The following is a 25,714-nucleotide window of genomic DNA, read 5'->3' on the forward strand; positions in this document are numbered from 1 at the left end:
GAAACGACACGAAGCGCTGAATTGACATTGGGTGTACTTGAAGGTCAGGTGGACGCTACCAGGCATTTATCAGTTGTTACCTGGAGTAATACGTTTCACCAAAACAAATCTCAACGCGGCGGCAAGAGAAAGTGACGCTCCTGCGTACATGTGCCTAGTGCCTTGGGTGTTTTGTACAATGTTGTCCGATGCCGCCATGAACTTCGAGTTGCGACCAACTGTACGTACGTGTGTGTCTGTGAGTATCAATGGTCGGGTAAAAAACACAATACAGATTTAAAAAAGAGGGGTTAAGCACGACTATGCCCCAGAACAGTGTTCGTCAAGCTGTTACTTCTTTTCTTGTCGTTCTTTCCCAGAACAGTGTTCCTCAAGCTGTTACATCTTTTCTTGTCGTTCTTTGCAAAAATACTGGCATAAAAAAACTAAGAAACCAGGGGAGACAAATTCCCACGTAAAGATAATCGATCTATACTTCATTGATGAGGCCATCTTTTTCGTTTTATTTTTTGATTTGATTATGCGACGTAACGCGCCGACGCTACACAGGCGATGAGGCGCGCCGTTCAGGAGATTTCCGGATTAATTTTGGCAACCTGGGTATCTAACGATCGCCGAAATCTCGAGCACACGGGAGTTTTCGCTTTTCGCCTCCATCAAAAAAGCGGCCGTGCGGCCGCGAATCGAACCCGCGTCCTTGGGTTCAGCACCACAACGCCTTAGCGATTGAGCCACCGCGGCGACTTTTCTTTTGTTTTTAAAAAGGCAGGTATATGAACTTACTGGTAGGTCAGTCTAATCTGCCTTTCACTGCAACGGGACAGCCTGTACTTCTTTGTTCCGCCGTCAACGTAGCTCATCAAAAAGCCATCCTCCCACGGGCACTCAGGTGTCGTGTCATGGCTCGAGCCCAATCTGGAAAAATGACAGTTTTTTAAAAAAAATAGTCGAATATTTACGTGGGTACAACGTCGCGGGCTGCTATGGTAGCATGGCGTTCAATTAAAAAAAATAAACTTACGAATGAGCGAGTTCGTGAGCCATGCAATATACACCCGAGTAAGAAAGCGCAATATCTTCTCCTTCGCCGATTCCGCGTTTTGTGCACACGGCGCCAGTGTAGGCAAGGCCTAGAGAAAAAACATGAAAGGGGTCATTTAATTTGCAACATCAATTACATAGTATGCAACATTTTTGTCATAAAATCTCACAATTATGTGCTTGTTGCGGGTATAAAAAATTGGATCCTATCCACGCTGTGAAGGCGGTTGGACAGCAAAGCTGTTAACGGCCCACAGAACAATTCCACATGCGACATCACTTGAATTCACACAAGTGGCTCTAGAAAGAGTGAAACCAGAGATTCCGCAGCCGTTACCTAAGATTCGCGGAGGCCCGAACGTAGCAACGTCAGCCACGGCCGGGCTCGAGCGGATGAGACAGCGGAGACTAACCATCATGATGTGCAACACCACCGGGGCTACACCACCATGGGGCTACACAACCGCACGACACAAGTGCAAACACCGAAATAATCCGGCATGTGAGCTTAGCGATTCCCATTTATACAGATTTAAACTAAATAGTTTTGCAAGTTTGAGAATTGCGAGAAAGCTGACGGAACTGTTATAATCGCTATTTATCAGAACCAGCTGCTCCATTCGTCTTTTGTAATACCTGTTAAAATACAACAGAATTGGTATTCAGCAATTTACAAAACGCAGTCCCATTCGCGACAAGCCGTGCTCAAAAAGTGACGTATCTCTAGTGGCCAGATGTCTGTAAGTGGTCTTTACATTTTGTTTTCCCGCCCTGAAAACCAATCCTTAACGTATCTTTGCCGTACGACCACTTAATTCTGTGGGGTCAGGGTTACCCAGGAGGTGCTGTCAAACAAGGTAATCAAGCCGTGCGAAGTAAGCGCTCAATGGACGTGAAGCTGCGCTAAAAAAGGCCCAACACCTTCGGTAAAGCAGACGACAAAGCCGACGGAAGGGTCCCGCCGACGCGCCAGCCGGCGTGAGCACGGGGAACGCTGGGTAATAGCACCCTATCGGCGCACCATGTATACACTGTGGCCCGTGAGTGAAAAGCGCCCTCCGCCTCCGCAACCGCGTTGGGAGTTTATTGTCCCGCACGCCACGAAAGAACCGTTGGCTGGTAGAGGTAGAAAGCTTTGCCTTAAAACTGTTGAAACTGGCCACAATGCGCCGGTTCGTTGGCAACAAACCGAGGAATAGTGAAGGGTGGTGGTTGTTTTAAGGAGCAATTACACTTTTTGAATAAAATACAGGTGTCCTGAAAGGTATCCTTTAGACGTGCATTTTTATAAGGAGAGCTTTATATATAAGGGAGCTTTATTTTCATAAGGAACTTTCATTCGAACTGTCGCTGTAAGCAATGATCTGGTGTATTGGAGATCATGTTTAGAGCAACTTTGCCCAATATTCAGCACGCGCCTAGCTGCGGTACATCCTCTTCGCTCTTCATAGGTCAATATGTATAGTATTTCTGTTCCGCGTGCTCTGAGGCAACAGACAGTGCTAAACAAATATTTACACATACAGTCAAATATCGTTGCTACAAACCCCACATTAACGAAGTTTTCACGTTTATGAGCATTTTCGAAATTCCCGCCAGATTGCCTATATTTCCAAGGTAGAAATATTCCAGAACTACGAATTTCAGTACAGCGCATATTTCAGAATAAGGCACGTACTTTATTTTCTCCTTTACAGTCGAGGAACATCCGTATAACGAATTCGGGTAAAGTAACAGCTCCGAAACTCTCGTGTGCAATAGAAACCGCCATTTCTGTGTGAGTTCCACAAGTGGAGCAGCTATCACCATCACCATGTTGAGTTCCAATTGCTAGCGCCACCACAAAGCTGTAGTAAATTTCTGCAGTAGTCTAGGCAGCGCAGCCGCCTTTGCTCCTTTTCTATCTCGTTGCTTTGGATGTCAGGCGGTGGTTTCGTTGTCTGTCATGCTATTTCTGTGGGCGGACATTTATTTCTTTGTTGTGAGTGATCTTGCTGCGAAGTTTTTGCGAGATCCAATGAAGAATGGAGCTAGCGGCAGGGCCAAAAAGAGCGACAGCACTCATCGTCCCGATCTGAACGAAGGCGTCTGGTGGTCTCAGAACACAGATGAGATAGTGTCAAAAATTGATTTTTTACCGCACATGAACCAACTCCACACTTTAATCTCTCATTGCGATGATGTACCCGATGAGGTATTGCGGAAAGTGGAATCAGTCGTGCGTGCTGCCCTCGCCACAAGAAAATGAATGATTTCTTCAAATAAAGCTGATTTGAAGTGAGTGTAACGTTTTCATTGCAGAGTTTGTTTGTCTGCAGACACATAAACTGCCATGGTACGTCATTTTCACTCATTGGTATGAGCACTGGCGTATAAACGCAAGTTTTTCATTACAGGTATATTTCAAAATGACGAACGATTTCTGGCGGTCCCGCGTGATCCGTTATATCGAGACTTAACTGTATACATCCTCCCGCATCCAAGTACTGGCCTCAAGGTAACGCAGAGTGCAGACACTGTTTCGCCGGGGCTTGACCGTGCTTAATTTCTTATAACCATTGTTCATTGCCTGCTTCAGCGAGTGTCTGAGCTCGCTGGAGTCGGCAACGGAGGCGAAGTTAGGACAAACCAAAGTTAGGGCTTGTGATGATTGCCATCCCCGGGCCGCGAGAGCGCGCCAGCAGACGACAGAGGCGATCGGGCGGTGGAGAGAGAGAGAGAGAGAGAGAGAGAGAGAGAGAGAGAGAGAGAGAGAGAGAGAGAGAGAGAGAGAGAGAGAGAGAGAGAGAGAGAGAGAGAGAGAGAGAGAGAGAGAGAGAGAGAGAATTGCATTTTTAACCAAAAAAGGGGAAATGTCTCTGTCGGAAAGCTTCATGTAGTCGGGGTGCCTCCGTCCAGGCTCCCACTGATGGCCTTCTCGATGAAGTCCACCAGGCCACGTTGTTCGTCCTTGGTCTTATGGGTGGCCAGACACTCTATAGTGTAGTGTCGTCGAATGTGTACATAAATGGGGCACTCCCATAATATGTGTTGTTGGTTGGCGATCCCATTGCAGGTGCGGCATGCTTTGCATGAGGTGTAGTCTAGCAGTCTAGCAGTTGTGTGTAGTGTACCGGCTTGCGCTTGTCTGAATGTAGTCTGTTGGTGTTTTTCTAGGTGTGGGTGCGGCTGCGGTAACTGCTGCCTGGCTGTCCTGTAGTCTTTCAGATGAAGCTGTCGTGGGCTTGATTCGGTTTTACTGGGAATTTCGCCGCCGTTCCTGGGAGCCCGGTAGTGTGCTTCTCGGGCGAGTTCATTTGCTTTCTTATTACCCAGTACGCCAGAGTGACCCGGAATCCAATATATCTTCACAGTGCCCTGGATATATCGAAATGGATGTGCCGCGATTTGGGGGGTGTGTTCTGATGCTATAATTCGGCAGGCTTTCTTGCCATCTGTGCATATATTTAGGGGACGGGTTGGTTGACTGAGGTGAGATATCGCTTTTCCGATTGCGTAGATCTCTGCTTCTTCTGCCTTCTGAAAGTGCATGTTGCTTTCAGTGTAAGATCGGTTGAGTATGTTCCAATATGCTACTGCCCATGTGTTGTTGGCTCCTGCCGCGTCTGTGTAGGCGTGCATTTGGTCCAGCTCCCTCTTGGGTTTCTTATTAAAGTAATTTGCTCTTATGGATCTTCTTTATGTGTGCCAGATTGGATCCATATTAAATAAAACGACGACAAGCGATACCACGCGGAGCGGGGAGCACGAGAGTGGTGTGTGCCGGCGGAGGCTAGCGAACATACAGCGCTAGAGGAACGGGCGCAAGGATTCCTCTCGCGAGGTGGTTCGAGGTCAAGCCAGGAGCGTGCTTTCGCCGTGCTCCGAGAATCGTCCCGGAAGCTGTTCCGGGGGTTCCTCTGCTGTAACGCGGGGTTCCTGTTCCCGCTGGCGAGATCTCGAGGTGTGTTCCGGACCAAGGTTTGGGGCGAAGCCTAGAGTGGCCAGGCACGAGCGCGGGCGTCGGCGTTCCGACCTGAGGCCACTGCGTCTCAACCAAGGAGGTTAAAAAAAATTGCTTAACCTCCTTGGTCTCAACAGGCGCCGCAGAGAAAGTGTACCGCCACGTTTTCAGACCACCGGCACCGTACACGGGGAACTCTCAATGCGTTCCACCGACGTAACCCCACCCAGCGTCGAGTAGACTGGAATGTGAGCGTATCGCCTTGTTTTCCGTTCCGCTCGAACTTTGGTTCGAACCCGTGTTTTCGTCTTTCCTCCGCTTTGCGCGTGTGCTGTATTTTGTGGCCGTTCAGGTCCCTAGTTCTTTTCCCGAGTGTTTGTGTGTCCGCAAAAGAATACATGCTTTTTATTTGTTCTCAAGCCATGGCGTCACTTGTCGTCGATCCTCCTCTGCGAGCCACACGCCCGCCTGCTTAACACGCGCAAACTGCCAAGGTACGTCATTTTCACTCCTTGGTATGAGCACTGGCGTATAAACGCAAGTTTTTTCATTACAGCGATATTTCAAAATGACGAACTATTGCGGGCGGTTTCTCGTGATCGTTATATTGAGATTTATCTGTATATCCTCCCGCATTCAAGTACTGGCCTCAAGGTGACACAGAGTGCAGACACTGTTTTGCCGGGGCTCGAGCGCGCTTAATTTATTATTACCATGGTTCATTGCCTGCCTGAGCGAGTGTCTGAGCTCGCTGGAGTCGGCAATGGAGGCGAAGTTAGGAGAAAACAAAGTTAGGGCTAAACGCAGACCTTCTTAATAAATTATAATCAATGAATAAAAGTCCGCTTTAGGGAGGATGGCAAGTTACGCTAGTTATTTACTTTATTTATTTTAAACACTGCCACTATCGAGGCAGACCATAGCAGGAGGGCATTTATACAGTTGCAGCAGGAAGAACAGCAATAGGCTTAACACTGGCCAACAAAACAGCACAAAAATGAAATTGTGCAGTAGAAAAAGAATGTATTCTTGTTTTATTAGCGCTAAATTAAACAAGGAGAAATCGAAGAAGGCGCACAAGGGGTGATTTTGAAATGAGGTTTTTTAAAATGCTCAATTACGTTTCTGCAAAAGAGTTTGGTTAAAAAATACATTTTTTTATTTCATCCAACTACTACATCTAAAAGACGTTGCATGATTCTCACGTGCAAAGCGTGTTCTTACCTAATATTCCTTTCTCCAGTCTACCCCGCTTTATGCTTGCAAGGTCTTGGCTGCAGATAAGTAAGTCATTTGAGTTTCATGTTTTTGACGGGAGAAAATTTGCGAATTAGTGTCAAAAGTGTCCACAAGCGGCGGAATGCTTTTTCCCGATCTGCTACTTGTTCTATAAAAGAAGTTCATTTTTCTCTTTCGCCAGCCTTTAATATTTCATTCAAGCGTTATTATTTTGTGTCACTGTCGGAAACAACCAGAAACATTTCACAGAACAGAGGTAAAGTTAATTACGATAGCCGTTAAAAATTTGCTTTAGTATACGAACCTTAGGGGATGGCAAAGTTATAGCTGGAGTGGAAACGTGCGACAGTAGCCTTCGAAATGTTGCTCTTGCAGCCCTAATTTTCATCGTAAGGCTACGGTATTATAGAAGGTTTAGAAGACTTTTGGTCTGAACTGCTAGCTCCTTCCTGCGCCTTTTGTACGGAAAGGTTATACTGTTCGAGTATTGTGTTCAATACTGAGGCCAGCAGTAGCCATTACTTGCTTTGTTCCCAATTGAATGAGGAGTACTTTTTGTACAACAGAATTTCCAGCAGACAGCGGTCACCTGTGAATATAATGGTGTTGAAATACGTGCGCTTCACCCGTATTTATGGATGGTTTCATTCACAATTCATCAGTGTGACTAAGTTTGCTTGCGGGCTTTAAAGATGAAAGCCTGGGGATGCTTATCAAACTCTTTTACTTCTGCATTGTATTTCGGTCTCTTAAGTTGGCTTCATTATCTCTTGGCGTGAATTGCTTGTACAGACTCCTTATGGCTGAATCGTGTTTGTGTTTCTGTATTTGCTTTAAACTCAAATGGGTTTTTACAGTATTTGCAAAATTCTAACGCGCTTGCAATGGTAACGCCCAGAAAAGTTTACGTTGGAAAATTAGAAAAAAAAATATTTTGACGCTGATTCTACCACTCAGAGGTGTAAAGATATGACCTCACGTTCCTGGCAGGAGACATTGTATTTGACACACGCCACTGTGGCAGTGAAAATGCCTTAATTGTGCTCCGGAAACTTGCCTGTCCAACTACCGCTGGCTTTAAAACTTGAGTAGGGAACATTGAAAGTTTGCGCAATTTCGAGCGCCCGGACCTTCACAATTTGCCGTCGCTTTCTGTTTTGAGCACCATAGTAATGCACAACAAATTTTAAGTCTAGCTTTAGCAAGAAATGGTGCCTGTTAAAATTGTGCAACTACGGAATTTCCTCTTTAGAACGGTAGCCGTTTTCTCGACCGGACAAATACAATGAGAGTTTTTCGTAAAACGGGGCACTTAAGGCTTTTGCCTCAAACATCTTTGTACAAACTTGTGTTAACGGCGTAAAAGTTGGAGCATGACCTGAACAGAAATCAGCATGTGTGCCCCAATTGTCTACTTGGACAAAAAGGGCCAAATTTATGCATGTACAATCCGAGTAAGCCAACAGGACTGCGACAGGAAAAATACTCGAGTATTAGGTTGTGTACATGTGCGTATGTCCTTTGAAGACGAAAGCCTGGCAATACACAATTACGTCCCCTGTCGATGCGATGGTTCCGGTTCCGGCTGTGCTATTGTGACTGGTAGCTTTTACTTACTCGTACAGTGGTAGAGATAGTACCCACGCTATTTACCATCTCAGGGCTTTATCGACGTCAACTCACACCCAACTCTATCCAACCTAATCTTGACCTTAAACCGTCCTCATTCATCTAATTTCACTTCATTTTTTATAATTTGCCGATATATCATAATTTGCCAATCACTAGCAGTCAGTGATTAGTCACTCATTAATCACTGATTTGTCGCAAAGCATCTTACACAAACTTTGTTATTCTTAGTTTATCGTAATAACATAATTTAACTTTGCCGCACAAGTTATTACCATTATTAATCAATAAATAATTATAAAATATCCGCATTCACTAGTGAACTCTTAGACATGGCTGAAATGCTTGGGCTAGTTCCTGAGTTGTTGTACCGTTCGTGTGAATACAAATGTAAGCAAAGTTGACTTTCCAACGACACATATAGGCTTTTCGCCTGAAGCGGTACTTAGTTTCTCACCCTTTTCAACCCAACTCCCCCCTAAAATGACACGGCAGTACCAGCCGCTTAACCAACCATTGTGAGAAAAAATTGAACGCTTTCGCCACTTAACTAGCAGGGAATGCACGCATGCGTAGGGATAGAAATGGAATGTGATAGATCCAGCATTTACAATATACTTGTTGAAAACCTAAAAAACAACACAATACCTGAGCAGCCTGATATAAGTTAAATGTCATGATAAATTGCCTGGAGGTGTTCTGCTTTGTTAAGATGTACCTGCGCCTTTGACTCGAGTTTTAGTATACATTTTGAAGAAGTCATGACTAGACTTTTACGCCAAGAACTGCTAATTCATTTGCTACAAAAAAATATAAAAACAAAGTTCTAATTCTATGAAATGTTTGAAAAGAGTGAGGGATGCTGACGATGCATTTACGCTGTTTACGTGGCGGCCGCTACAGTGACCCCTACGACTGCACGAACACAAAGCTTCTTCATCGTCTACGGTTGAGGAGACTGCGGCGCACCCTACAGCTTCCCTCTTCACCTTGTAGCGATGGTATAAAGTAACTCTATAAACACGGTATTCCGCTCCACACAAAGGGGGCTCCTTAATTTCAAAAAAAAAAAAAGAAATTGGCTCACCTCGTAATGAAGTAAACTACGTCAGGTTCGCCTGGAATGTACCCTCCGCGATGATATCTAGCCAGTGAGTCCAGTGTTTCAGGAGCAAGAACAGTTCCAAACCTTTTTTTAACAAACTGGTCCGCCTAAAAAGCGACCAACCATCGTGTATTACTATTTAGAAAGAAGAACAAAGCATCATTCTTCCGCGCGTAAAGATTTTGCGACTCTAACCGTGATTTCTGCTTTGTTTCGAACACAATAATGACAATTATTTTTTTACACGAAAGTTCATTTTCAAAGATGTTTTACAGAAGTTCTTGTAGCGAGACACGCAGTTCTTGCCGTTCAAAAGTCGAAGCAATGCCAATGAGAATTTTCGCTTTTATGTTTCGTTGCAGCAAAACACCAGCAGTTTAAAAATGTTATTCTAACGATACGCGTCAACATAAATATTTTAAGAATGAATATCACCCAAGTTCTTGACAGATTGGTAAGCTTCAAAGGTGTCGTAGGTGAGTTCATTGGAAATAGACTTTTAACTACTAAAACGCGAGTGGAATAAACACTTTATTGCAAATTCAGTTTTGTGAACAGCGAACATAATGCTTAGGAAAATACGATGCTATGCTTAGTGCCAATAGCTGCGTCACGCAACAACGACTGTCAGTCGGCTAAACCCAAGATATTGCAGTAGTCAGGAAAGTCGATGTAGTTAGTAGGGTTACATTTACAGCATCGCTAACAAGACACCCGGCTTCTTCCTTGTCCCTGTCTTGTTAGCGGTGTTCAAAATGCAAGATATAATACATTTCAAGGAATAAAGCGTCGATTTTTGTCAACAGGTTGGTGTGATCCGTGTTTTTTGGCTTTGTTGTCCATTTTGATACTTTTAATTGTTGACACAGTGCCTACTCACCAGGCTTCTTGTTACTCCAACAAGCTTATATCGTACTCGAGGGTTTTCCATGTCAAGGTACCTCATATTTACCTGCAATACAATTCATGTAACATACCTTAAAACAAATGTTGTAGCTAAGGAACCGAAAAGCGGACTTCAAACTGTAAATTACTCTACGCCACACAAGCATTGGTTTTGATAAAAGTCGTCAAAAATAGGGCAAAAGAAAGGCATGAGCACTACCATGAACCAATCATGAATTTGGTATAAATTACTTAACTTACAACAACCACTGTTCACTTCCCCGGGAGGGGTGTGTGTATACGTTCATATGTCTAAAAATCGATTGCATTGATCATCCATTACTGCGGCTCAGTGTCTAAGGAGTTGTAATGCTGAGCTTGAGGACGTGGTTTGGATCCCGACAACGCCAGCTCTTTTTTGATGACGGCATCGAGCAAGAAATGTGCGGATGTTGAGATCTTGCCCCAGTTGAATGTTCTCAGCAGGCCCAAATGACCCCACAGCCCTCCACTACGTTTGGTCAGATAGGTGAGGTGTAGGTTCGTGGGAAAACCACAGAACTGGTTTTTATAATCGCTTTGGTCAAAGAAACAGCATGCATTTTTGCCTCTTTCCCATTCCAAAGGGGCGACTTCCCGTGCAAGCCGGGTCAACTTCGGAAGAGTTGTTGCACCGCATAAGGGCCGAGCACCAGGCCGGGGAGTCGCTTGTACCTATTTTATCGGTAGGTGCCCGGCGCCACCAAGGCAGACGAATGCACATGGTGCCCTCCACAGCCACGGTGGACGCTCAACTCACAAACGCCCGGGAGCAGGACATGCTGCCAGACTCTTTCACCCCCGGCAATGCGGTAACGCGGCATGGAGGCCGGGGTCCACGCCAGATGGACAAGGGTCAGGGGCCCATGTCTAGGGTAAAAGGCAGCTTTCCAGGCGTAAATTCCTTTTCAATAGTCCTCACACAGCCGGGGACGCCTGCAGCCATGACAGAAACCGGTGGGTACCCGGCGGTACGCGGGTCCGAACGTGGTACCGCCCGCATACGGGGCGAGTGCTGTACCTCTGAGCCATCACTGCGGTACAAAATGTTGCTGCATTTTTGCATCCGTCCTATTCCATAGGGGTGATTTCCCGTGCAAGTCGCGTCGACTTCCACATGGTTGTCGTCCCGCATAAGGGCCGAGCGTCAGGCCGGGGAGTCGGTTGTACCTATTTTACCGGTAGGTGCCCAGCGCCACAAGGCACAGAAATGCAGGTGAGTTCCACAGCCACTGTGGACGCTCAACTGGGTAACCACCTGTGGCAGGACATCTCGCCAGACTCTTTCACACCCGGAAATGCGGCAACGCAGCATGAAGGCCAGGGGACCCGCCAGATGGACAAGGGTCAGGGGCCTATCGCGCGGAGAAATGCAGCTTTCGAGACGTGAATTCCTCTTCCAACGGTCGGACCTCAACTAGGGACGCCTGCACACATAAAAGAAACCGGTGGGTGCCCCGTGGTACGCGGGTTCAAACCCGATACCTCCCGCATACGGGGGCGATAGCTGTAATTCAGAGCCATCGCTGCGGTCAAAAAGTTACGGCCACTTCCATCGGGGCATTTCCCGACAAAGTCGGGTAACCTCCCCAGCAAGAGATCTCTGTTTACAAGGTGCTTGTGCAACTTCTTACTGGTTGGTGCCCAGTGGTACCGAAGTACCTACTGGTTTCTTGTAGCCAATGATAAGGCTTGCCGGGGTGTTACGGTTTCCAGGATCCCCCGCATGAAAGTTGCCTCTACCCATTTTTAGCTCTGTCGGTGGCCAGCGGCTCCCACGCCTGCCGCAGTAGTAGAGCGTTTCCAAGCCCGTTATCCCCCGCTGAGGCAGTGACAGGGGGCGCTTGAACTCTTCTGACTGGGGGTGCCCAGCAGACTTAGACCCCGCCGAAAGGGGTTTGGGGGACCTCTCACATAGCTTCTTATGGCTGCTTGTGTGGTCACTCTCCAAGCGCTTATTCACACGTCGAGACGAGCTACGATACGGGGACGCTTGTACCCTTTAAAGAGACCCTGTAACTCTTTTGATAAATGCTTTCGCTCTTTCCTTTGCGCTGTAAGCACTCTGAAAGCTATAGTTACCGCCAGCATGGAGCGGCACGGAGTGATTTGCTCGTAGCAGCAGATACGCCTGCCGTTCTTGCTTTGTTTTTGTGGCTTTATTTTTGAAGTTTCTATCGAATGCGTTCATTGCTGCAGCGGAAGGAAAACCATCCAACAGCCTCTAGATGGTGACGTAATTCAAGCTGTCGAAGAACGCCAAGACGGGGAAGGAGATAAAAAATGTTTGGGCGAGTTTTCAAGTTATCTGATTTGCATAAAGGAGTAAATTCCGGCTTAGGTACGTACTTTGCGATCCCTAATCTAAGTATTGGGTGTGTTGGGTGAGTATGTTCGGCAAGCATTTAGGATTTCACAGAAGTTGAAACAAGTGCTGCAGGGTCCCTTTAAAGAAACCAGTGGGTATTCGGCGGCCCAGGATTTGAATCTGGTACCACGCGTTTACGAGACGAACGTTTTACCACTAGACCATCACCGTCGGTCCGAGATATATGGGATTTCTGGAGAGCTCCGCACGTGAAAAGTAATAATGTTGCTGGAAATGTTCTCGAAACACATGCCCAAAACACAAGGACACCCGTGTTGAAAGGAATCGTTATCGTCTCCTCTTATATTAAGCCACGGAAACCGGCGGCTAATACACGTATGACCAGTATTTTTAAATAATACATAGGCTATTCCAGTGAAAGTGGTTGACAAGTGAAGCTGTATTGGTGACGCGATAGTGGGAGAGTACAGATATATCTACATCGCATTTAGGATGGTTATTTTACAGTAGCGTCATTGACCTATCGACGCCGTTTCTCGCGCTCGGCATCGTGGGCCCCTCTTAACGACGCATCGGCACGACGTCGACGCTTGCGCTTGGTGTCGTGGCCCCGTTCTGCTTCTAGATCTGACGGATTGGCGATGCGACTAGGGTTACTTTCGTGGCACGCAGGGTGTCGAACCGGAACCGGAACTGAACCGAAAACCGGAACCGAACCCGAATTTTCGCCCGGGGCCGGAACTGAACCGGAACCGTATTTTTTCCGCCATTTTGGAACTGAACCCGAACGGGAACGAATCGAAGGAACCGTTCCGAACCGGTTCCGGGGCCTCAAAAATGTGATTTCTAATTTTCCATTTCGGTACCCTACCTTGCGTCTGAAGAGATTTTGCCACTCGCCAGACAGAACCATGAAATATTTTGCGTAGTCTGCAGTTCCCAAGGCCCATCATGTTCTCTTCTAATTATTTCCCTCGATTTAATGTAAAGTTCTCGGTATATACTATCCGTTTTCGTTAGGTACTGCCCATCTCTCCCAATTATCTTTTACATTTAGCATAACTTAAGTTATAACGCATATTACGAGGCAACATATCATAGAATATTCTTCATGGTTTCTATCTACATGGTGTTTAAAATCGTGTAAAGTTTTTTCGCATGCATACCTGTCCGCTTTTGAAGGCCTTCAGGGACACCATCAACAATAAATCCATATCTTCCACTTATTCTAGTTTGAATGGGCAGTTATATACAAACAGCACTGAGACACAAACACTCGCAGTTCTCAAAATTAACGTCACTTTTTCTTGTACACAGTGCCGTTGTGTCCTTTGGTTACTGCTCTAAGAGAACATGAGATATAAAAAAATGGTGAATCCTAATTTCCACTTTTAAAGTATATTTGATAGCATTTTCATGTTATCTTGAATCTGCTCAACCTTAAACGTAAGAGGCGGATGGATTGAAGTCGATTAGTGCGGGTTAGCGGGTAGACTGGGGTGAATTAGTAAGGTGAGTGAATGAGCTAATGTGAATTAGTGGGACTGGTGTGTTGATTAATTTGGATTAAAGGAATTAGCAGGTCAGTTAAGGCGGATTCGACGGTTGGACCAAACATATCTTCGGGGTCCTTGGCATTTGGAATTTTTGCAGCGTTCTCCTTCTCGACCAATCAGGAAATTTTGTCACGCACAAAGTAGCCGCAAAGTTACGTGACGACCGCCTGAATGCTATAAAAGGTCTTTCTTTCTGCCCGTATAGCGCTATTATGTTGTTGCTGTATTAACATTGACATCTCGGACTAAAGTTAATAACTAATTGGCTAATGCATATTTTATATTCATCAAAGGGTTTTCAAAACGTGTGTACATATGAGGGGAGACCGTTGGAAAGAAACTAAACTGAAAAAAAGAAAGAAGGGAGGAACGATCAACTGGTTTGATGCAAAGACTCCGGATAGCATTCTTCAATACCTTCTCTTTCTTCAACCGTTCCGCAGCCTCCCACAGGTGTAGCATCTCAGCCCCCGAACACAGCCCCCTTCAAGCTGAGGAAGCGGCGATAGCACGTGCGCTTAGCCAAAGCGGCGCAAAAACTCTCATAACAAACTCTTAGCAGGCGTGGCCCAACTTTGCCAACGGTCGATTGCATGTTACAACACTTCCAATGATCAATCAGAGACCACTAACGTGACCAGTCACGATTGTATGGGCACCAGCTCATACTGGCATCCACGGCAAACGAGATCACCAACCTCGTGGGTCGAGATTTGACTAGCTTAGCCAGCGCTGATGAAGCCCGGCCCAAGTGCATGCATCCTGCAGTCACAGACCGGGAAGTTACTCAGCACTAGGGCCTCTTCCATAGAACGTATTCCTCCCCGCACAAATCGCTACCGATTAACCAGGAAAGAGTACTCCGCACCCTGTGGGCATACACCTTCCCACACAACACCAGACTTCACCTCTTTGACGGGACACAACTCTCTCCATTTCATTGCTTCTGTGGAGAGCCTGGGAACATCATACACATGCCGTAGAAGTGTGCCGTAGATCCATCCAACCTCCACGTTTTCATAGAGAATTGGGAGACATCCATGGCCAGTTCCGGCCTGGAAGATCAGTTGCTCTTGATGGAAGCGGCTGTCGATTCAGCCCCCTCGAATGAGGTCGCCTCTCTGAAACTTTGCCTCCATTGAATTAAACTTCATTCTCTCTCTCTCTCTCTCTCTCTCTCTCTCTCTCTCTCTCTCTCTCTCTCTCTCTCTCTCTCTCTCTCTCTCTCTCTCTCTCTCTCTCTCTCTCTCTCTCTCTCTCTCTCTCGCTCTCTCTCTCTCTACAAGTGATCATTACTGCTGCTTGTGACTTCACTTGGCTATCTAGAGACCAATTGCTGTCGCCAGTCGCTGAAGGGCCATTAGCAAGTTCCTATCTCCGGTGGTTCCGTATCCAATGCCGTCCTATACACACCGCCCAATGAGTCTTTGTATCCATTCTTCCATTCTAACAGCTCTGTTAGCAGATACAAGATGAGCGGAAGGAAATTTCTCTAAATGCCACCTGCCACGCTTGGCAGTCGGCGCCACATACTAGTCACACTACCATAGAAAATATTTTGCAGGTACAGTTGAAGGAGCTGTTCAACACTTTAGATAAACTCGCCTCGGAGGCTCAGTGGCTAAGGCGTTGCACTGCTGAGCACACAGACGCGATTTAGATTCCCGGCCGCGGCGGCCACTTTTCTGATGGAAGGGAAAAGCGAAAACGTTTGTGTGTCCGAAATTTCGGCGCACGTAAAGATCCCCAGGTGGTCAAAATTACTCCGGAGCCCTCCACTATGGCGTGCCTCGTCGTCGGCGTTGCATGGGCGCGTTAACCCAACAATAAATAAATAAATAAATAAATAAATAAATAAATAAATAAATAAATAAATAAAAAAAAATAAATAAATAAATAAATAACTCAACACTTTCGATAAACGCTTTCACTCTTCTTCGCGTCTGGAAGCACTGCGAAAACTATAGCTATTGCGAGCACAGAGCAACAGTGCGTGATTTGCTCCTCGCTGCGGATACACCTTCCGTTTCTGAATCGCTTTTGTGGCTTTTTTTTAAGTGGCTATCAAATGCGTTCTATTCTGCAACTTAAGGAAAGCCGGCAAACAGCCGCTACACCGCTGTAATGACGTCATTCAGCGGTCGAAGAACGCTAAGACCGGGAAGGAGAGAAAAATATTTTGAGCAAGTTTCTATGTTATCTGACGAGGAGAGAGCAGTAATTTTTGGCTGAGGCACATTGCGACCCTATAATCTAATGTGTTGGTTGACTACTTTCTGCGAGCACTCAAGATTTAGAAAAAAGTTAAAAAAGTGTTGCAGGGTCGCATTAGTTTGGCGAAGACAAAACATTTGGACAGAGAAACCTTCATTATAACTTTGTTTTTATGCCGACTTGATAAGGAAACGAAAAACGAGCACAAAAAATTAACAGAAAAAAAACACGCCTGTTTTTTTTCTTCGAACTCATTTGAACCCGTTTGAACCGGTTCGAACCGGTTCGAACCTGAACGGAAAGGTGCTCTGGAACTGAACCTGAACCGAACCCGAAAGGCTTGAACCCGAACCCGAACCGAACCCGAAAAAATTCCGGTTCGACACCCTGGTGGCACGCACGCGTGCTCTGGTTCTCTGAGTCACAGCCACTTCGGCAACGTGGCGACGACGGCCCTATTCCCGGCGTTGCTCGTGGTGTCGTTCTTCTTACCAATTAGTGATCCCCTGCGAGAGTGTTCTCCTTCCTTGTGTGGCTTGCTAAGGGCGTCTCAAACACGTGGCCATGACGCGTTTTACTGCAAAGGACCCCGATGATTGCTTGCCTTTTCTGGCTTGGCACCCCTCTCACTCGGTTTCTTTCGGAAAGCGGGCTCTGTGCTTCTGAAGCGTTTCTGCTCGCTTGCACGCAGGCAGTTTTGCCTAACTATTGACAGATTCGCTTTAAAGAAAAAGTCGGCACAATCAAAAACCTGTCCGTTCACAGCGTAATGGCGGGGTGGTTATACCTATTTTGGACTTTGTTTTAAAAAGTACAAGCATTCTATTGCTCCGTCCCTCGAGCGTTGGTATGCCAAAGAAAGAATACTTTCCTTCATCAGACAGCTCAGTGTATTCCATGAGTCTACCCGCTGTCACCGGCACAATCCAGGCTATTTTCACCTCACCCAAATGGTTAAAGCGTTGTTTGTGCTTGAATACGATACTCCGGAGATCAAATCAGCAAGTTATTTTTAGACTGACAAAATTTCCACGGGCATAAAAGAAATTTGCGTAGGTTATACTGTATCCCGTATGCGTTTTTTTGATAGCCTAGATTAAGTCGTACTCAAGTCATCTCTCTCTAGTAAAGAGCCGTCATCTAAGCTCGAACAGTTGCTACCTTTGAGTATCAAGTTGGCTATGGTGGGGCTCCCATTATCCTTCCGGAGATGTGTTTGAAGGATCGTTATGGTTTGAGCTGTACGGATGCTTTTAAACTGGCCCGTAAGCTGAATGGTGGTTGCTTCCATATACTGTTGCTGACCAAGAGTAGTTGCGTTTTTGGTCAGGGAGCATGTCCACCTTATTGTGTAGGCTGCATCTCTTGTTTAGTGGTGCGCCTCTTTTTTGATCCATGCGTTAATGACGTCTGCGGACTCGTGGTGGTGTATACCTTTAGCCTGTTTGAGAGAGCTAATGATCTTTATTGTTGCTGGTACACCTTGCCTGACGTCTTAGCAATTTTCTCTCTTCGCCCTTCGGTTGGACACTGGAAGAGGACATCCAGAACTCTCAAGTCCGAAGAACAGCTTTGTGTTCACCATGGCTCGAGTGGCTTGGCATTCTTAACCCACAGTTGTTAAGGCTGGTTTGCCACGCAATATCTCTGTGAGCATACTCGTTTTGCAACAAAGCTGACGTGTGTATACTGTAATGACATCTGGTGGCGACTATCAAAGAAACAAAGACGCGACCCCTGGGGACAGCGGTAACGTACCATGAAGGAACAAGAGTACAAAGTGGATGGCATTTTGAACTTTCCTTCTACATACAGCGTTGAGCCGGAATATAAGATACATCAGCTTTACGTAAGCGTTCATGGTGTTGCTGATAGGGCACCTTCTAAAAAAAACGTGTTTCGGAAGCAGTGGCATAATTTATGAAGACGTGTAAGAAACGGCGTGCGCAGAAGATTGACCGACGACCAGTGATGAAATATGTCCAGTAACAGGCCTTCAGCATTGTGCAAGTCCAACAAGAAGGTAGTTTCATCGTTTTTCCACCCACTTCATTTCCAAAAAAATGCATGATGCGTTGAAGAAACGCGTTATAGCATCTGATACCAGACTGCGCAAAGAAAAAGCAGATTTCCTGAAGTTTCTGAGCGAACAGCGCGCTTGGAAGCTGGAGAGGGTAGTCAGAAAGTGCAATTAGGATTTTATTGTTTACTTCGCTGAGAAGACCCACTTTGGAATGCCTTTTCGGGCCACTACGACGGAAACTGTTCTTGAAATGCTCTCTCAGCCTTCGGAACCTGATTACTGTAGTTCTTTGAAAGATTCCGGAGTCTTGTGGCTGTTTAAAACCAAGAACTTGCCGAAGGCTATGTTGCGTTCTCAGTATTCTTAGAGTGCTTACAAAAACTCGATTCTCAACAGTGAGCTTTTTGTCGCAGTCGTGTGCTGATAGAAAACTATGGCACGGGTGCTTTGCAAAGCAGTTCTGGCATAACTGTGGACACGCTTCTTGAATGTTCAGCAGGGTATCTTTCAACCACCTTTGTGAAATGGAACAACAAACTATTTTTGCAAAAAAGAGGCCGAGGCATAGTTCGCCGCATTGAACGGTAACTGTGTCAGAAGTTTTTAGCTATATTTGACCTCAGGCTGCGAGAAGCACTTCATGAAGCACCGGTTAGTATAGGTTTCAGCTACGTGAACAGATTTTTCGATCGTTTAAACCTTTCTCACAAGGAAATACTTCGCTCTATTGAGACAACAAATGACGTTTTTGAAGGAGTGCTCCAAGGAAGTACACTTTACGTATGGGCAATTCTAGGAGAGCAGGATGAGAACATCAGTACAGTGGAGTGTGTGGTGCGCGGACAGATGAAGGCATCGTAGGTCAGAAGTGCGAAACCTGTTGCTGCCAATGACCACAAGGAGGACGACGACGAAGCATAGCGTGGCTGTCTGCTCAGAAGTCCCGTCTTTTCTTTCATTTTAAAGGCGAAGATGACGCTTTCTGTAATATTCATTTGTTAGAGTAAAGAGTGCTGACTGCCGCCTTCAGGTACAACAGGCAGGCCGAAATCACGGGATCTTTCCAGCAATAACATGTAGACATGCCCTGAGGCGTCCAAATACCAGTGTACTTTTTGTTTTGTTCCCTATCATTATTTCGTAGTTTCAATTATTGGAATTGAGATTACGTCCCCTTGTGGATTGAATTACCGAGTTTTTAGTGTAGATTCCGAGTGTCCCACACATTTTGGAAGCAGTGGGCAACTAAGCCAGGAAGTTAAAGCAAATTCAAGAATGCCTTATTGTCACAAACTCGAGCGTAAGACGTCTATAAGTACATTATAAATTTTTCATTTTATTGTACAGCGCCTAATTCTTCTTGAAGCCGTCCGATTCATTCAGTTCGGTTCTATTCGCCCCGAGACAAGGCTGGAACTTTCGCGAACGAATAGGCCGTAACCCGACTACTCGGCGGCTCGCCGCAAGAAAATACCAAAATAAAAAGCTCCGTCGCTCAACTTACACCGAAGCTTCGAGCACTCTCGAGGAGGCACGGGTGGCCTTGCCAGTGCTAAAGAGCGTCGATGATTCTAGAAGGGAGAAGAGTGAAGTTATTCGCTGACGGCGGCGGGCGCGTTGTGTGTTGTGCTCTCCCTCTCCGCGCCGGCACGGTTATAAAAGGAGGAGCCGCGCCTAAGCAAACCAGCTACGTTTGGCAGTCGTGATGTGACAACGGCACCTGTCAGTTTGTGCATCACACCATCGGCGACCCGCGCCCTGGAGGACTCCAACGTACTCCCGGGCCTCGAATCACCGTGATCGTCTCGGACGGCCTGGCCTACAACGAAGCCGCGCTTCCCAGGTAGCCGAATCGTCTCCGACAGCGGTGCATCGTACGGACCGGTCGGTGAATATGCTGGGACTCTGTCTCTCATAAGCATCGAACTGTTCGTTTTCTTTTTAGTTAACTGCTCCGCTTCGTAATTTTCATTTGTTAACGCTGCTGTTTGTATCATTTTTGTTTAATTGGACTGTTTCTTGTATTTGAATTCCATCTAAGTTGTCTGTCATTGTCTATCCGTTACCTCCTGCTTGTGTTTGTAACTTGCCTGTCTAAATATAAGTCTTTGTGCTGTTTTTCGTTCAAGGCTCTTGCTCATTCTTGCCGCTCTGGTCGGCGAAAGCCACACATCAGACGGCCACCCCCTTTGTCACCTGTGCCCTGTGGATTCGGTGGGGTTTGTTGGCTCTCTTGAGTCGACTCCCCATATCTTCTGACAGTGCACCCTAATTTAAGGAAACGGTTGACACTTATTCACAGAAGAATGAACGCAAGAAAACCCAAGTAATGTCCTTCTTCCACGCTCTTCCACACAACCTTACCCTTGGCGTATACACCCGGCCTTCCGAAATGGCGGCAAAAAACTGTCATCTTTTATTTTTAGGTTAAAACATACAAAACGGCGTCGTACTATCTGCCAGCACCATGCCCTAACCAAATACAAGAGCAGTAAACCGTAATCTTAGAGGCAGCGACCCGAACGCTCAGCACGCAATCTACGCTACATCTACCGAGACTTGGTGAAATAACTCCTCCGTCATTGTGTCCCGCATGCAAAACTGTCAATAACGAAGACCGCATACTTCTGGAGTGACTCCAATACACGGAAAGTGGAAAGTGTGCACGAGAGGATGGCTGACCTTACCCGCGAAAAGAGAGCCACCGCGCGACCCGAAAACTTTGTCTAAAAGGATGTCTGCAGGAGCCTCGAGGCCTCTGAACGTTGTGACACTCCGCACAATGTCCTCAGCCTAGCACGTTCCAATAAAGTTGCGACTATTTTTCCTCATAAACTGCGCCACTCATGCAAGGAAAGTTAATGCAGTAAAGGTCGTTAATTCGAACACGAAGGTGTCCATCAAATTGTTCGAATTCAGCGGAAGCTGGAACTAACCGAGTTCGAACTAGCGAGCTCTTACTGTCGCTATTACGGTGACCTTAGTTACTGCTGATTTTACGCTTCGGTCACCCTAGTTCATAACAATGCCCATAGTCATGTGTCAATTCTCGACGGTATGGGGGTAGGTATTAGCGCGACTTAAAAATATTGGCGTGCATCTCTCCTCACGCGGCTGCAAATATCGTCGAGGGACAATAGTATTCTTCTGCCTTTGCCCTGTACGCGCGTCTCTTTTCTCTTTCGCCCAGGTCTAATGCTCTTCCTTTCGCTTTCAATCTTCCCACGATAAACTCGGAGGGGGTTTGGTGAAGTCAATTGAATTTTTAACACGAGAGTGTCCCGTATACGCGAAGATTTCGCTGACGTCATATCCTTCACGGAAGTGACGCCTGTAGAACGAAGCAAGGGACCTGTGAAGGGTGCACTCCTGCACACAGTGTCTTCTTGCGGGGAAGCAACCTTTAGCACTAAAGAGTACGTTATACTTAGGGTTGTTCGTTTTCAGGTTTTATATTTTAACACAAAAGTGTTTTATGCCGCCATACCCCAACATGTCACTGACGTCATATACGTCACGCAAATGACGCCAGTACACCTTTGCCGAAGCGACCAGGTATCAGGACGTCGCCCGTCAATTACACGTACAAGAGAGCCGCCCAGCCGCAAATCATGCTCAGCAGCAGATTTCGCTGCACATATCACTTTCGCGTCTTACCGATTCCTATGACAGGAATCAACGACAGTTTGTTTTCACATTCCACTGCTCGGGCTATATACTGGAACGTTTTGTTACTCCTGAACACCGAACACTACTTCGAGGTGCGGGCTCGCGTGAGCTGGTTCTGTATTTTCTGGGTCAAAATATCATTTTCAATGTGTATTTCTAACTTTATATTGCAAATATCAAGTCAACATTCAATTTTAATGCACTCCCAAATGCACTTTTAGTTATGAATTAGTTTTCTCCAATCTTTAGCTTCTTATCTGGATGTTCTCGCCTTTTCACAAGGACGATAGGAACTTTTATAATACACTCCATTGCATGAAATGAAAAGTAGCATGTTCGTCCGCTTGCGCTGATAGGTCTTTATTGGAGACTATTGAAGAGTTTTCTCTGCAGAATGGTCTCTTTAAAGATATTTGAATTGCGATTGACTCGGCCCTGTATGGGTCAATGGTTCAGGGGCAAATGCGGAACTGACCTTCTAATGTGACAAGTAGTACAAATGTGGTTTTGATAATTTTGTATTAATACCTCATCCCTGTTCCCACTCTCCCCCTCCCATTCAGGTTCTTATGAGCTTCTTCAGTAAACAGCCTATCAATCAATTAAAAAAATACTGCTAGTTCACGTTGTGCAATGATGTTTTGCCTCAGATATGCCTGATATTTTATTGTTGCTCAAAAATGTTAGCAGCCACGAAGCAGGCAGATTTAATGGTTCGGACAGGTTTTGGATAACAAACTTCTCGTTCAAGAATTCTTTTATCTTTTGTCCGGATGGCTGAAGCGAGTGGCGAAGAGACAGACATACAGATAAAAAAAATCGGGTTTAAGTAGCGCAATAAAGACTATCGTCTTTAAAACGTAAGGTGGGGATCACTTACAGCATTGACCATTACCGCCAAGTAGCTGATCAAGTCTCCGTTTGTTTGAAAATGTCCTTGATGTACCTGGCAAGAAACCACATGAAGCTCCACAACGAAAACATGTTTGTTAGGGCTGTCTGTTGTCGTTGTTGTTGTTGTTGCTGCGACGGAAGGAAAACCGGAGTTTCACGCCATGTAAAAGCTCTGTTTTTTGCCGCAAGGTTATTCGCTTTTATATTCTACATAGCTACGACAAACACATATTTTTTATACAGTAACAAAATAACAATACCTTTTGCCTGTTCAAAAAAATTGTATGCTGCCGGGGAAAGTGTTTAGGGCGTTTATTTTTACGTTATTTGCTGCATGCGATTAAATTGGAACGAGCATATTAAATAAGTGTTGCTAGGCTACCCACCAGCTTGTTATTACAAAAACTGCGCGCACTACACTGTAAGTAGGATTGCTGGAGGCTGGGAAATGGTACTCGAATACGACATTCCGTTCTCTGATAGGTAGGTGCAAGCCCGGTCCTTCGTTTGAGCACTCAGCGTCATTTACTGGTTCACTTGAAACACCGGTTCAGTCGCCGGAGCTCGGGCTCCAGAAATGGTGAATAATTTCAGGATTCCTCACTTTTATACTGTCATATGTTGTCTTAACTCAATTCTTCGTATTTTTTACGTAAATAAAGATACACACACGTTTAATTACTATTTACTTCACACCGAAAGTTCCCGGCTTATACGTGTGGGTGAACGGAATATCGCTACTAGAAAGGAGGCTTGCAGGTGAGGAGCACGAGGACTGTCCTCTGATTGGCTAAAAGGACATGAGTGCGCGTGCTCATTCGATTCTTGATTGGAGAGGCTAGTTCTTTACACTGTCACCCGTACGCTGCATCCCGTAGCACGACCGCCATAGCAGTTAAGTAGTTGAAAAACGTAAATCACGCGAGAAGCAATGGGAGGGAGCATACCAACGCAGAAACGTAGGCGTGCACCTTGTTTATAAAAATGGTAGGCGATGATATGAGTGCGTGTCCGGAGTGAGTAACTCACTCACTCTCTACTGTGTTCTAATGAACCATTAAAAAAAACGTGGTGGAAGAGTTGCTCGCCATGAGAGGGGGACCAGTTTCCGACCAGTAATTACGTCTGTTTACTCTGGGTAACAAGTGACCAGTAGTTTGTGTTTGTGCGCATGCATGTGTGTGCGTATGTGTAATATATGTTCGTTTAGTTAAGGTCTTCTGGTTGGTTACACAAAACAGATGAACATAAATTGAAAATTGGCAGGCGGGGAGAGGTTGACCCGCCGATGGGTGATTCGTTGATTCGCATAATGTCCGATGACACAAGTTCAAAACTTCAAAAAAATTGACACGTAAATTACCCCGCAAAGAGTGAGCTGAAGAAAATGGGATAGGAAATATCTGTATCGTGGAATCGAGGCTGGTATAGTACGTAGATTGCAATACCATAATTAATAAATATCAAAATTGCAATGCACAAATATTCTGAAAAACGTGGTGGAGAATGTTTGAACACTTGTACTCTTACGCAGCCTAAACTAACAATACAACGACAATACATCTTATTTTTCTTTTCTAGTTTTCCGACAATGTAAACTGTATCCGCCTTGTTTTTCGTTTCTGCCAAAAATCATTTGTGAATGTTTCGTTACAATGGTTCCAATTTTAATTGTTCTATTTTGTCACAAATGTCCTTTTCCTGCGTCATCGAGAGATGTTGTGAAAGAAGCACCACAATAAAAAGGACAACAGTGAAATACCCTTCGCTGTTTCACTGTCAGATAAACACGGCTAAAATAACCTAAAAAATACGCGTTCACCTGCACGGCGACTTCATCACTTAGCTTCTTTTGTGTGGTCGACCATTTACAACAATTTAATTGAACGAGAGATTAGAAAAAATGGAGATTTTATTTTGTTTATTGTAACGTACTTTTAGCCTATACAATTAAATGACAGAAGACATAAACAAATGAGATGTGTGAAACGAGATGTCAGTGCCATCCGAACGACAAGAAAGAAATAAAGCAAACAGATATAATTATGCTGAGACCCATGACTTGCAACACTGCCATGAAATGCCCGGCAGGTCATCACCTGCGACACTAAATATAACGGTATTCAACCGATGTTTACTTTGGTTATCAGAGATGAGGCAAAATCTTTGTGTCCTAGTAGGTACCTTGAAGGAAAACGTCGGTAAGCCCAATGTGCCGTGATAAATTGGGGGTGGAAGGAGTAACGCGGACCCGGGAACGGGAGATGTGGAAACAAAGTCGAGTACAATGGTTTGTAGCTGAAATTATGAGAAACCATTGATGTTTGGCCAGCTTTGCAAGCCGGAGGACTGATGACAGGTGTACCAGTCGAATAAACAATGGATACCGAGAGAGAATAGAAGTTGGGGACGACAGAAACCCCAGGTGTGGAGGAGATCAGAAAATTTAGTGTCCAAGATTGGATTCAGATGAGTTAAGAAGAGAGAGATTTTAAATATGTAGGAGAGGCATTCGTACTTGTGTGTACATAAAATACGGATGGTGGCGATCAGTTTCATGAGCATTCTCTTTGAATGGCTCACATAGTTGACTGAGCATTGTATAGCCAGCGTATTGCGTTCTAGCTGAAGTGTTCTCCATTGAAATAAGCTTTCTGGGAAAAATAGTTTCCCGTTAAGCTCCCATATTTGGTTCCCATTTCTGTGGAACCTGTCGTGCTGACTCCCCATGCCCTGTTCTGCTACTACGTTAGAGATTGCAAGCCCCACTCCCCAATATAAAAGCAAGTTTGATAATTACGAAATTTCTGTAACGCATAGCTTCGCGCGTTTTAACATCTTCGTAGACGGAACATCGTCATCATCATCAGCATCATATTCATCATCAGCCGCCCCACTAGGTCCACTGCAGGACGAAGGCGTTTGTTATCGACCTCTAACTGCTCCTTTCCCATGCCGTTTGAGTGCATTCCTTGCCTCCGAAGTCCCTTATTTCTTATTTCTTCCTTCCAAAGAGTACTTGGCCTACCCCTTCTTCTACACCCGTCTTTCGCTATCCGCTCAGTTCTCCTGGTAGTCCACCGGTTGTCCTTTCACCTAGCTACGTGTCCAGCCCAAGTCCATTTCCTTTTCTTTATTTGAACTACGA

The 25,714-nt window shown here is 45.5% G+C and overlaps 1 protein-coding gene across 1 annotated transcript in view; it reads right to left on the reverse strand.

Moving 5' to 3' along the window:
* Nucleotides 1-779: 779 nt before the first annotated feature.
* LOC144142986 (venom metalloproteinase antarease TserMP_A-like) overlaps nucleotides 780-25,714 on the reverse strand; it is a 34,952-nt gene continuing 10,017 nt past the window's right edge. Inside the window, exons 5-9 of the mRNA XM_077674811.1 lie at nucleotides 22,553-22,695; nucleotides 9,838-9,909; nucleotides 3,930-3,996; nucleotides 1,022-1,130; nucleotides 780-915 (exon numbers count right to left, since the gene is read on the reverse strand). Of these exons, the coding sequence (XP_077530937.1) occupies nucleotides 780-915; nucleotides 1,022-1,130; nucleotides 3,930-3,996; nucleotides 9,838-9,909; nucleotides 22,553-22,695 (527 nt within the window). The remainder of the gene's footprint in view (nucleotides 916-1,021; nucleotides 1,131-3,929; nucleotides 3,997-9,837; nucleotides 9,910-22,552; nucleotides 22,696-25,714) is intronic.

The sequence above is a fragment of the Haemaphysalis longicornis genome, unplaced genomic scaffold (assembly GCF_048455015.1).
Source record: "Haemaphysalis longicornis isolate Haplotype H1 unplaced genomic scaffold, Haemaphysalis longicornis Haplotype H1 scaffold_6, whole genome shotgun sequence".
Lineage (NCBI taxonomy): Eukaryota > Metazoa > Arthropoda > Arachnida > Ixodida > Ixodidae > Haemaphysalis > Haemaphysalis longicornis.